This window comes from Nannobrachium achirus, assembly GCF_963921795.1.
Source record: "Nannobrachium achirus genome assembly, chromosome: 13".
In the NCBI taxonomy this organism is placed as follows: Eukaryota; Metazoa; Chordata; class Actinopteri; order Myctophiformes; family Myctophidae; genus Nannobrachium; species Nannobrachium achirus.
This window is the reverse complement of record NC_137833.1, coordinates 21,016,471-21,029,821: the sequence shown is the minus strand read 5'-3', so window position 1 is coordinate 21,029,821 and position 13,351 is coordinate 21,016,471. Positions and strand designations below refer to the sequence as shown.

The 13,351-nt window shown below is 42.0% G+C and overlaps 1 protein-coding gene across 1 annotated transcript; it reads left to right on the top strand.

Moving 5' to 3' along the window:
• Window positions 1-880: 880 nt before the first annotated feature.
• Window positions 881-8,219, top strand: LOC308297532 (fibroblast growth factor receptor 2-like). The gene is made up of 3 exons (XM_080740979.1): window positions 881-1,651; window positions 3,616-3,721; window positions 6,543-8,219. Exons 1-3 carry the CDS (start codon window positions 1,533-1,535, stop codon window positions 6,705-6,707), a joined length of 390 nt encoding a protein of 129 aa, XP_080597105.1. The 5' UTR covers window positions 881-1,532; the 3' UTR covers window positions 6,708-8,219.
• Window positions 8,220-13,351: the final 5,132 nt, after the last annotated feature.

The following is a 13,351-nucleotide window of genomic DNA, read 5'->3' as shown; positions in this document are numbered from 1 at the left end:
TAACGAGGTGAGTGATAGATACAAAGTGGTAATGAAAGCAGCAGATGACAGTGTCAACACAGGGAGAGATACGGAGGGCGAGATGGAAGAGACCCATGGTTAGATTTGTGAACAGATCAGAGTCAGAGCCTGAGCAGCTTAAGGGGAACACACAGGCTGCGTAATGTAAAAGATATTTTGTTTCTTTTTTCAAATTGATTAGAATTTAGTTTGCACTTTTGACAAAATATTGGTCAAATGATTGGTAATCGGTGGGCTGGGATTGGAATAGGCGTTGGGGCAAAACATCTGGCGACGATCAGGCTCCAAACAGAGAAAACTCAAACGCCTGACCCTCCAAGGCACTGATAGCCACATTGGATCACTAACATGGGTGCCTGTGTGTGTGTGTGTGTGTGTGTGTGTGTGTGTGTGTGTGTGTGTGTGTGTGTGTGTGAGTGTGTGTGAGTGTGTGTGTGTGTGTGTGTGTGTGTGTGTGTGTGTGTGTGTGTGTGTGTGTGTGTGTGTGTGTGTGTGTGTGTGTCTGTGTGTTTTCATCTGAACACATAAACTCATACAAGTGTCAGAGAGTTATAATAAACTCTTTGTTTGCTGACACAAACCCGGCATGCTTTTAGAGCAAGAATGATTCACTGATGCATTGCAGAGAACACAGTATCATACCAGTCTATCGGTCTCTTCTATGAATATCGTCACTGTCGGCCAGAAACCGCCTAATGTTTCAAATTTGTACGTTCTTTCATAAAGTAAAGTAGTGAAAATAGTGGATCTACAAGCATTGCGAGGCGTTGCATGCTTGCAGATTGTCTATTCTCACTATTTTAAATCATTTTTAAGATAATAACAAAACAAAAAAAGTTTTGGACATACAAGGTTTCCACCCGACAACGACGATATGTTGGATGACACTGATTGATTGAGCCACCATGGAATCATTGATAGTTAATGACCGGATGCTTTAAATGAGGAAGTAGTTAATCTTTAATAGCTATCTCCGGAGTCGCAACAAAAAGAAAAACTTTTGTCTGCTGTGGGTGGTCCGCGCTGTTTGTTTTGGTTTGGTGTGACTGGACAATGATAGCCACTGTGACGGTCCAGCCCGGGCACAAAAGCCATCTTTGAGGCCAGAGCCGGAGTGGCACTGCCCACAAGTTCCAGGCCGCCGGCGGGCAGAAAGGGAGCATTGACACTGCCAGTCACACTGTTGTCCTCTCCACCTCCCGGCCACATGGCCATGAGTTGATTATCTATTTACATGTCACCAGGAAGAAGTGGGATTTATTCAGTTGGGACAAACTGTATTTGGCCTGATGTGATTTAGAATAGATAGACAGGACCACGCTGGTCATTAAATAGAGACATTTAGGACTGGGAGTTTGTGGTTGTTTCTCCTCATAAAAGCATTGCACATAAATAATAATCAGTGACCGGCTCCAATTGTCGTCATTCTTGCGTAAAGTGATGAAACCGGCTTTATTAATAACATATTTTTGACATGTTCCTCTCTCGACAGCTGGTCATTTGGGGTGCTGATGTGGGAGATCTTCACCCTGGGGGGCTCCCCCTACCCTGGCATCCCTGTTGAAGAGCTCTTCAAGTTGCTCAAAGAGGGTCATCGCATGGACAAGCCTGGCAACTGCACCAATGAATTGTAAGGGACCATATTTTCCCCCTCATATATAAGGGGGTTATTGTTCATATCACATATATTGCAAGGAACGTGTGTAACTGCATCATACTGGAATGTACTATATTCCAGTATGATGCAGTTCACAAGGCCCCCCTGGAACACCTTTTTCTCTAAGAATAAAATAGAGCTAGAACCATTTGGAAACAGCAATACTTGCTGTGCATCAGCCTTATATGAGACCGGATCCAGTCTCCATCAGATCCATAACCACTGTCTCTTAGGCCCTTTGCACAGCTGCCTCTGCCTGCTATCAATGCCCTCATTCAACAATAGGGCGGCAGACAATGGCACGGCTCGCTCCTATACTGAGAGGGCTGACTGAGAACACTGGAGACACAGTTAGACGGCGTGTGTTACTTACTCCCTCACATTATATCCCAGTGTGAAGAAGAGCCCAAAACCGTTTTTTTGAAGCACGATCGCAAAGCAAAACGGTCTCAAGTCATGAATTGAGATGGAAATTGTGCTCGACAGAGCCAGGATGCCTTGGGGTCATTCCATGATACCAGTGGTCGGAAAAGTTCCACATTTTCTTACTTAAGTAAAAGTATCAATATTGCAATGTTGAAATACTCCGTTACAAGTAAAAGTCTGGAATTCAAAATGTACTTGATTGAAAGTACAAAAGTATTGGCATCAAAATGTACTTGAGTACCAACAGTAAAAGTACTCATTAGGCAGAATGTTCCATTTCAAATGGATCAAAATCTTTCAAAAATAGCAGATCTACAAGCTCACAATGCGTCTTGCCGCGACACATTTTGAGCTTGTTGATCGCCTATTTTCAATGTATACAGGGCTGAAGTGTTAAATGTATGTTTTGTAATAATAATCTACAAAGAAACTCAAACAAAATGTACAATATTTGGATCTGAGATGTAGTGGAGTAGAAGTAAAAAGTGTTGGAAATTGGAAATACTCGAGTAAAGTACAAATACCTCCAAATTGTAATTAAGTACAGTACTTAATTAAATGTACTTAGTTACTTTCCACCACTGCATGCTACCGAGGCACCTGGGTGCAGAGAGGCATCAATCACCACCGTCGTGTCTGACAGCCTGGCAATCTCTGAAACTCACAGTGAGTGAGTTGAGAGCAAGTGGTAGCTGGCATGGCTTCTGTGTGTGTGTGTGTGTGTGTGTGTGTGTGTGTGTGTGTGTGTGTGTGTGTGTGTGTGTGTGTGTGTGTGTGTGTGTGTGCGCGTGTGTGCGTGCGTGCGCGTGTGTGTGTACCGTACGAAAGAATGCGGATGACATCACTATGCCTTAAACCAGTGTTTCTCAAACTTTTTAATTTCAAGGTCTCCCCTTAACTCTGACAGTGTACCAATGGAACCAAATGGACCCGTCAGGGTTCATTTGGTTCCATTTGTACACTGTCAGAGTTACAGACTCGTATGGGTCAATTTAGACCCCCCCCAAAGGCACCCATAGAGTCTCTGGAATCCACTTTGAGAATCACTGCCTGCATATCTACAAGCTCAGTTTGTAGATCTGCTATTTCTTTTAAAACATTTTTGCAACTCTTTGAATATGTTGACCCAATTCTATAAATGTCTTCTAAATCCTTCTTCTAAATCAGTGGTTCTTAAACTTTTTCATGCAATGATTACATGTATTTGGCCACAGACCCCCCCCCCCCCCCATCTCAAAATATGTTGTTCCAGGGACCCCCCAGAAGCAAATAAATGTTCGTTTTAAAAATATATATTCAAAGATTTGCAAACATTTTTTTTTTTAAATAGCAGATCTACAAGCTCGCATCACAGCACTCAGTGTTAACTCATAAATAGCACCGAACACTTCACACTAGGTGTGATTTTTAGATCTTCGCTGAATGTTCACCTCCAGAATAGGAACACAAGGGTTCATGTGGTTAACCGAGCCTCCCTTTCTCTCTGCCTCTGTCGCTCTCTGTCCCTGCAGGTACATGATGATGAAAGACTGTTGGCACGCCATCTCAAACCACAGACCAACCTTCAAGCAGCTAGTGGAGGACCTGGATCGGATCCTAACCCTCAACACCAATGAGGTGAGTGGAGTGGAGCACACCAGAGTCACACAGCTCCCTGTGTCCTGTCCCTCGGTCTTCACTCCAGCTGAGTTCCCCTAAGTCTAAGACATTTAATAGGGCTCTATTTTGATTGTCTTTAGTACCAGCTCTTATGCCTTAAAGCTATACTGTGTAAGTTGCTCAACTTGTGGTCAGTAGCTCTATAGCAAACCTCGGTCGCGTCCGCGTCTTTCGGCCGTTTTTCGGTTCTCACACCCCCGCGTCTGCCTCCACCTCGCCGAGATCTATCTTTTGAGGGGTCCCTGGTTCCTGTGCGTTCAGCCATTCCGGAGATACACTCCTTCACCCATGCCTCCCTGAGCAACCGAGTATACAGACACACGGGAGACTACAAATATGGCCGCCCTAGCGACCCCACTCCAAGATGCGCTGTGATTGGCCGGCAGTGTATAACCCTCGCTGTGATTGGCCGGTAGTATGATGACGTCATTTTGCCGCGAAATTCTCCCCCCCTCACGGCTCATAGAAAACATATAAAGAGAAGGCTTTTGAAGCTGAAAATAACGGAGTGGGGGTTCTAAAACTTTAGCGATTTAACAGTTAGGACCATTTTAAGATTTGTTTTATAAAAAAAGTTACATGGTATAACTTTAACTTAAAAGCCTGTCCATAATGTCTCCGACCACCAAACCTTTCGTCGGAGAGTTCCGTTTTCCCGACGTGCAGCTTTCCTTTTCTTTTTTTTTTAAGATTTATTTGTGGACCTTTTTTCGATATGACAGTAGACTGACAGGAACTGGGGGGAGAGATGGGGAGTGACACACGGGAAAGGTCGTCCGGATCGAGAATCGAACCGGCGACACCGTCAGGCATCAATGCCTATGTGGCAATGCCTATGTGGACGTATGGAAGGCACAAAACTAAAAACCACAAAAACATGACAGATTGTCCATTCCGACACATCACAACATACTGTATTTCTCCTGTCCAGTCTCCATCACAACAGCTGACACGGGTAAGCCCAGGTTTCAGCTTAGTAGTTGCTAAACTTCAGAGGCCGCGTTTGCCGACACGCGACCCCAAGGGTGATCAGAAAATGGCCGCCAGATTTGATACAGGCTGCCATAGTCGATGAAGGTGCCCAATCATCGCAGCCATGCTTCGCTCCCCTTAATGGCCTGGGTTTCTTTCCATTCCCCCCTCCTGTCTTCTGCGATATCCGTGCGGAGGGGCTGAAGAGAGGCCGTGGATGGAAATCTGTCAGGACTCGTCTGCTCCCGGAGCGGGACTTCATGTATTTATGCCAAAAAGAAAAGAAAAAAAATGAAAAAGGGGCCCAACTTTGAGTTTGAACTTTTGAAATGTAATAAAGCACTTTCTTTTTTTTCCCCCTCTCCCCTTGTCTTTCTTTTCGCCTTCCCCTCTGCCCCAAACCGCTGGCAGATGTGGAGGTCTTTAGTAATGTGAGCCTCCTTGTGTTGAGCTGGGAAAATGGGAGCCAGCACTCATTTTCTAGAAAAGGCCCAAGAAAGAACTCTTCCTCCTCACAACCAGTCCCAATAACTGCCATGAAAGTCAAGGGGCTGCACAATGGGGGCTGAGATGAAAAGACCGAAACAACCATGGAGCGCTGGACCCATTCAAAAATTAATAACAGCATTTCTCTGGGTTTCTTTCCATCTTTGCTCTGGCTTTTTGGGGAGAGCTCTGAGTGCTGCCAGACATTGTTGATTTCGTCGACTAAAACTACCGGTATGACAATTTTTTTTTGTCGACTGCGTTTTTTTTTACTGACGAAAACGAAATAAAAACAAAATAAAAAGTAAGCCATGATGACTAAAACTAAGACTAAATATATTGACAATTTCGTCAACAAAATAAAAACTAGACTAAAACGTTAGGGAGGGACTAGTGCTGAAGAGAGTCATTTTATGTTTGGTTGCTCTCAGGTGTTGCGTGCTGATAATAGCCGATCTACAAGCTCACAACGCGTCACAGAGTGTAAAATCAGCCATTACAATGTCATCAAGGCCTGCCAAAATACATTTTAGTTGACTAAATCAACTCTAGATTTAGTCGCCTAAAATCTTATGATATTTAGTCGACTAAAATTTGCTGTCAAAAACAACACTGCTGCCAGATTCCCGGTCTATTTATTCAGTCACTGGCTTTTTAGAAAAATAAAATGCCCAAAAAATAAATGCATTCATCCTAGGGTAGCTGGCAACTCTTGAGGTCCAAATTTCAGTTGTCATGTTTGTTTGGTCTGCACCGGAGAATGACGTGAACCGGAGGTGAGAGAGCCAGGGTGACATGTCTCGCCCTGTGTCTCTCGCCCTCCCCGCTCCTTCCCCGTACACACTTTGTAGTGGACAGAGGGCCGCGAGTGGGTCAACCCTAACTACGCTGGAACATACAGCCCCGAGACCGGCCCAATAACACACAATTTATTAACTATTATTCCTGCAAATATTTTCATATGGTATCCGATGTAGGTTTATTTTTCTGTTCCGCGGCTGGGCCCAGCGCTTCATAAATCCGTCTGGGGGTGATTTGGTATGGTTTACGTAAATAACATGATGAAGGTGATACTCCTCTCTGCCTCTGTCTCTCTCTCACCGTTCACTGGAAAGTCCCCGTACTCTGTATTTTCCTCATTTTGTCCTCCGATTCTTTCGCCATCTGAGATTCTCCACCTTTAGAGTTTATGCTATGATTGTAAGTTATCTCATCCCAGATCTCTCTTTGTCTCACTCTGTGTGTATGTGTGTGTGTGCGTGCGTGCATGTGCGTGTGTGTGTGTGTGTGTGTGTGTGTGTGTGTGTGTGCGTGCGTACAGGAGTATCTGGACCTGTGCGCCCCAGCCGAGCAGTATTCCCCCAGCTTCCCCGACACTCGTAGCTCTTGCTCCTCCGGTGACGACTCCGTGTTTTCCCATGACCCGCTACCGGATGAGCCCTGCCTCCCCAAGTACCAGCACATCAACGGCGGTGTCAAAACATGAGGCCCTGCAAACGGCCCGGCCCGGCCCGGCCCCCCTAACCACCACCACCACCCTCAGCCCCCCACCTAAACTTCTGCCTCCCAAACCCCCAACGTGACCTGGACCCATCCCTCATCACAAACACACACGCGTGCGCGCGTACACACACACACACACACCACTTCCACGGTACTTCCCCCCCCCCTCCTTCCTACAACTTCCTGCCCCCCCATCAACCCTGCTGGTTCCCAATGGACAAATGAACCTGTACGGGAGTGGGCCGGCGGCAGCGCTGCTGTCACACACACACACGCACGCACGCACGCACGCACGCACGCACGCACGCACACTGATGTACACACTCATTCATATAGTCGTTGCCGGGTGAAAACCTTGTATGTCCAAAACCTTTTGTTTTGCATTTATCATTTAAAAAAATGATTTAAACAAGTGAGAACTAGTGCTGTTTTCACAACTTTTGTGCGACGGCCTTGTACGATGAAGCAGGGCTTTACTTTGCGAAAGAACGTACAAATTTGAAACTTGGAGATACAAGGTTTCTGCCCGACAACAACGATATGTTCACATAACGTTTAAGGAGAGGGCAGGGACCCTGCAAGAGTTCTTCCTTTACTGACTGACTGACTGAATGAATGGATGATCCCAGGTGTAGCTCTCTTCACGCCATTGTTTTGTCGTTTTCTTTTTTTTCTTTTTGCTTTTTTCATTTTCGGTTCTCATGTTTTGTTTTTGTTTTTTGTTTAGTTTTTTTGTTTTGTTTTGGAAAATACACAACGTGACGTGATTCCCATTCCGTTGGCTGGCTGGCATTCCAAGACGTTGTTGATTGTTGATCCCAGGGGGATGTGGTTTCCCGGAGGAATGTATGGACCATTCTGAACTTTAAAAAACTTTTTAAGGGACTGCAAGAGGATGACGAAATAGGAAACCTAACAGACCAGAGAACAGGAGTAGAGCGCAAATACAGACACTGCCTCTCGTCTATTTTGTAATATGGTCGCATTTCTTTTTACGTGCTCTTCTCGATAAAAGCCCACGCAGTTATTATGGAGAAAGAAAAAAAAGAAAGAAAAAAAACAATACACAGTATAATGTATAGTGCTGGGTATATTTGTAAATATATTCAAATATGTATAAATATATATTATATATTTACAGTGAATTATTTTTTGTATGGACACAGAATAACCCCATCCACCTCCTCCTCCTCTCTCCCCACCACCCCTTCCCTTCGAGTTTGAGACAGGTGTGCTAACACCCAGGTTATGTTTCAAATGTTGTCACATGCGCACGCACGCACGCACGCACGCACGCACGCACACACACACACACACACACACACACACACACACACACACACACATTCCAAAACACACCTGTCTCGCTCTCACTCAGTAACACACAGTTGAGTATTGGCTTTCAGGGACAGAGGTAGCATGTTAATTTATTGACTTAAAGTTTTTTTTTTTTTTTTTTAATGAATCAAAAACTCTGAAAAAAAAAGAATAAAAACAGTACAGATGAAAATGATGATATTAATAATGATGCTGATAATAAATAATCCATTAAGTTTATGGTAATTTAAGATGATCTTTCAGCAGTAACAGAAAAGAAAAGCTATTTTTAGTGGGTTTGAAAGATCCTGGTTTTGTAAGTTTTATATATGAATGTGAATATTAAGTTAAATTTTAAATACTGTACATTTTATAGCCAGCTAATCCCTTTCTTATGTAGATGATGCCGTTTCTATCCAGTCATTTTACTCTTTCTTAGGTTTGCATTAGGAAATGAGATGATTTCTGGATATTTATATATGATTGAAAGATTGAAATACCCACTAGCAATCTGTTCCTTTGAGTAGACTAAATATAGATTCCAAACTTATTTGACAGAATTGAAAGCTGAACAACAAAAAGTATTAAATCATTCAAGTGTTTTTCTTTTTTTCTACTGGACCAACTTTCAAGATGTTCTTAGCAAGTGTTCTTTCACACATTTGCGAAATAAACAATGAAAAAAAAAGAAAAGCTTAATGTGCTAATATCTGGCTTTGTGTGTGTCCTAATCATTGCCTGTCCCTAATAAACAGAAATATTCATGCAATAACAGTGTTCAGTTGGTAGAATGCTACACGCCAGTGGTTTCCAAACCTTTTAGCCAAAAGAGAAATTTCACGTTTGCCCTGGGACCCAAACTAGTGAAAATAGCAGACCTACAAGCTCACAACATGTCTCTTCGTGCCACGTTGTGAGCTTGTAGATTGACTATTGTCACTACTTCTTAATAATTACTTTTTTACCTTCATTCTTTAAATGAAGTTTGTAAAACGGTCCGTGACCCAGAAATGGGTCCCGACCCACTGTTTGGGAAACAGATATGGCAGAGTGGTAAAGCAATTTGTTAATGAGTAGGAAACTCATCATTGTCATTGTCTATGTCTGTCTGTCTGGACTGGTCTCACGCTGATCACATAGGCTGATAGGACCCTTGATTAGCTTGATTGATTTCCTTTTATTTCCTCCTCTTATCTGACCTGATTTAATTTAGCAGATTGAGCAGTTGATTTATCTGATCTGTTGTGTAAATTAATCAAAGTTGACTTATTAGCGAGCGTGATTGATAATGGCATCTTTGCCCTAATGTAATGGCAAATATGCATACAGCATAACAGCCGCATTATCAGGTATGTCACTATGACGTAGTCCATTTCACAGCATATTGGATTAGTAAGATTTCATTTGCAAACATTAATATTTATCCCAACCACTGAAATAATTGCAAAATAGACATATATATCTTAATGTTGTTCTGTTGCAGGATCTCATATGAGCAAACAAAATTAGAAAGAGGCCTGGCTGGAATTCTTGCTACTTCATATCAAGGACTTGGAGTGCAAAAGGTGTATAGTCAGCAACATAGTCTAGAGCTGGTGTTTTTCAGGCCAAAGACAAGCAGGGACCCCTGCTTTTTGTATACAATTGTGTTGCATATTGCATGTAAACATAAATAAAACACATTTTAGCCTTGTTTAAACTTAACAGACAGAGAAAGACCTCTTTCTGGAAGTAGGCGCACATAAATTGTTTTGATGACTTAAGCAATGTAAGACCCATCTTTAATAATAATGCAGTCATGACCTAGATGAATATCTGTGTGGCGTCATGCAATGGCCCCACCCTTTAAGGGGGGGGTCTGGGGGTCCTCCCCCAGAAAAACATTGACATAGTAGATGTAATTTCCAGTGTTCTGGTGAATTTTGGGAGTTTGACACCTCCAGGAGAAATTCGCACAATTTAGGCTACTGAGCTAACAATAAAGAGGCTGTGGGTTCAAACCCCGCTGAAGATCTTACTTTAAAGACTGATTTCCAGCAGAATAACTTCAAAACCAGTTCAAAAAGCATTGTGAGATGACCTTGCCGTGCTGGCGCAGCGGACTAGTAATGAGGTTTGTGAAGTAGGACACCTTTAATAGGTTTGTTCAAATCTGGCCATGGTCGAGGCGGGGTCTGCTTGGGGTGTGTGGGCATGCATGCAAGATCATACAGATATTCATTTAAGTAATGACTTAAAGATGAGAAGTCAAGATGTCTTACTTTGCATCCTTTGTTTCGACATGAGGCTATAGTTTTAAATCTTAATTTTCCGATAGTGCCTATCTTTTAGTATGTTGTATAGCTCGCAAGACGAACGCGTGGATATGAGTTTGATTTTTTTTTTTTCAGATTGTCGTCAAAACCCCCAAAATTACATAAGACTATAGTATGTCGTCAAAACATAGATTTTAAGTCTTAATTTTCCGATAGTGCCTATCTTCTAGTAAGTTGTATAGCTCGTTGAGACGAACGTGTGGGTGTGTGACACATTGCTGTGTAACCCCTGGAACCCTACTTTTTTCGACAAATGCAATCCTCGATTTTTCAAAGTGCGATAACTCGGAAAACAAAAGGTTTTAAGCGCCTGTCTCTTAGTATGTTGTATAGCTCTTCGAGACGAACGCGTGGATATGAAATTAATTCATTTTTTTTCAGATTGTCTTCAAAACCTCCAAAATTACATAAGACTATAGTAAGGCGTCAAAACATAGATTTTAAGTCTTAAATTTCCGATAGTGCCTATCTTTTGGTACGTTGTATAGCTCGTCGAGACGAACGTGTGGATGTGTGACACATTGCTGTGTGACCCCTGGAACCCTACTTTTTTTCGACAAATGCAATCCTAGATTTTTCAAAGTGTGATAAATCGGAAACCAATAGGTTTTAAGCGCCCGTCTTTTAGTATGTTGTATAACTCGTCGAGACGAACGTGTGGATATGAAATTAATTAATTTTTTTCAGATTGTCTTCAAAATCCCCAAAATTACATAAGACTAAGGCGTCAAAACATAGATTTTAAGTCTTAAATTTTCGATAGTGCCTATCTTTTGGTATGTTGTATAGCTCGTTGAGACAAACGTGTGGATGTGTGACACATTGCTGTGCGACCCCTGGAACCCTACTTTTTTCGACAAAAGCAATCCTCGATTTTTCAAAGTGCGATAACTCGGAAACCAATAGGTTTTAAGCGCCTGTCTCTTAGTATGTTGTATAGCTCTTCGAGACGAACGCGTGGATATGAAATTAATTCATTTTTTTCAGATTGTCTTCAAAACCCCCAAAATTACATAAGACTATAGTAAAGCGTCAAAACATAGATTTTGAGTCTTAAATTTCTGATAGTGCTTATCTTTTGGTATGTTGTATAGCTCGTCGAGACGAATGTGTGGATGTGTGACACATTGCTGTGCGACCCCTGGAACCCTACTTTTTTCGACAAATGCAATCCACGATTTTTTAAAGTGCGATAACTCGGAAACCTATAGGTTTTAAGCGCCTGTCTCTTAATATGTTGTATAGCTCTTCGAGACGAACGCGTGGATATGAAATTAATTCTTTTTTTTTTTTCAGATTGTCTTCAAAACCCCCAAAATTACATAAGACTATAGTAAGGCGTCAAAACATAGAGTTTAAGTCTTAAATTTCTGATAGTGCCTATCTTTTGGTATGTTGTATAGCTCATCGAGACGAATGTGTGGATGTGTGACACATTGCTGTGCGACCCCTGGAACCCTATTTTTTTCGACAAATGCAATCCACGATTTTTCAAAGTGCGATAACTCGGAAACCTATAGGTTTTAAGCGCCTGTCTCTTAGTATGTTGTATAGCTCTTCGAGACGAACGCGTGGATTTGAAATTAATTCTTTTTTTTTCAGATTGTCTTCAAAACCCCCAAAATTACATAAGACTATAGTAAGGCGTCAAAACATAGATTTTAAGTCTTAAATTTCCAATAGTGCCTATCTTTTGGTATGTTGTATAGCTCGTCGAGACGAACGTGTGGATGTGTGACACATTGCTGTGCGACCCCTGGAACCCTACTTCGACAAATGCAATCCTCGATTTTTCAAAGTGCGATAACTCGGAAACCAATAGGTTTTAAGCGCCTGTCTCTTAGTATGTTGTATAGCTCTTCGAGACGAACGTGTGGATATGAAATTAATTATTTTTTTTCAGATTGTCTTCAAAACCCCCAAAATTACCTAAGACGTAAGGCATCAAAGCATAGATTTTAAGTCTTAAATTTCCGATAGTGCCTATCTTTTGGTATGTTGTATAGCTCGTCGAGACGAACGTGTGGATGTGTGACACATTGCTGTGCGACCCCTGGAACCCTACTTTTTTCGACAAATGCAATCCTCGATTTTTCAAAGTGCGATAACTCGGAAACCAATAGGTTTTAAGCGCCTGTCTCTTAGTATGTTGTATAGCTCTTCGAGACGAACGCGTGGATATGAAATTAATTTTTTTTTTTCAGATTGTCTTCAAAACCTCCAAAATTACATAAGACTATAGTAAGGCGTCAAAACATAGATTTTAAGTCTTAAATTTCCGATAGTGCCTATCTTTTGGTACGTTGTATAGCTCGTCGAGACGAACGTGTGGATGTGTGACACATTGCTGTGTGACCCCTGGAACCCTACTTTTTTTCGACAAATGCAATCCTAGATTTTTCAAAGTGTGATAAATCGGAAACCAATAGGTTTTAAGCGCCCGTCTTTTAGTATGTTGTATAACTCGTCGAGACGAACGTGTGGATATGAAATTAATTAATTTTTTTCAGATTGTCTTCAAAATCCCCAAAATTACATAAGACTAAGGCGTCAAAACATAGATTTTAAGTCTTAAATTTTCGATAGTGCCTATCTTTTGGTATGTTGTATAGCTCGTTGAGACAAACGTGTGGATGTGTGACACATTGCTGTGCGACCCCTGGAACCCTACTTTTTTCGACAAAAGCAATCCTCGATTTTTCAAAGTGCGATAACTCGGAAACCAATAGGTTTTAAGCGCCTGTCTCTTAGTATGTTGTATAGCTCTTCGAGACGAACGCGTGGATATGAAATTAATTCATTTTTTTCAGATTGTCTTCAAAACCCCCAAAATTACATAAGACTATAGTAAAGCGTCAAAACATAGATTTTGAGTCTTAAATTTCTGATAGTGCTTATCTTTTGGTATGTTGTATAGCTCGTCGAGACGAATGTGTGGATGTGTGACACATTGCTGTGCGACCCCTGGAACCCTACTTTTTTCGACAAATGCAAT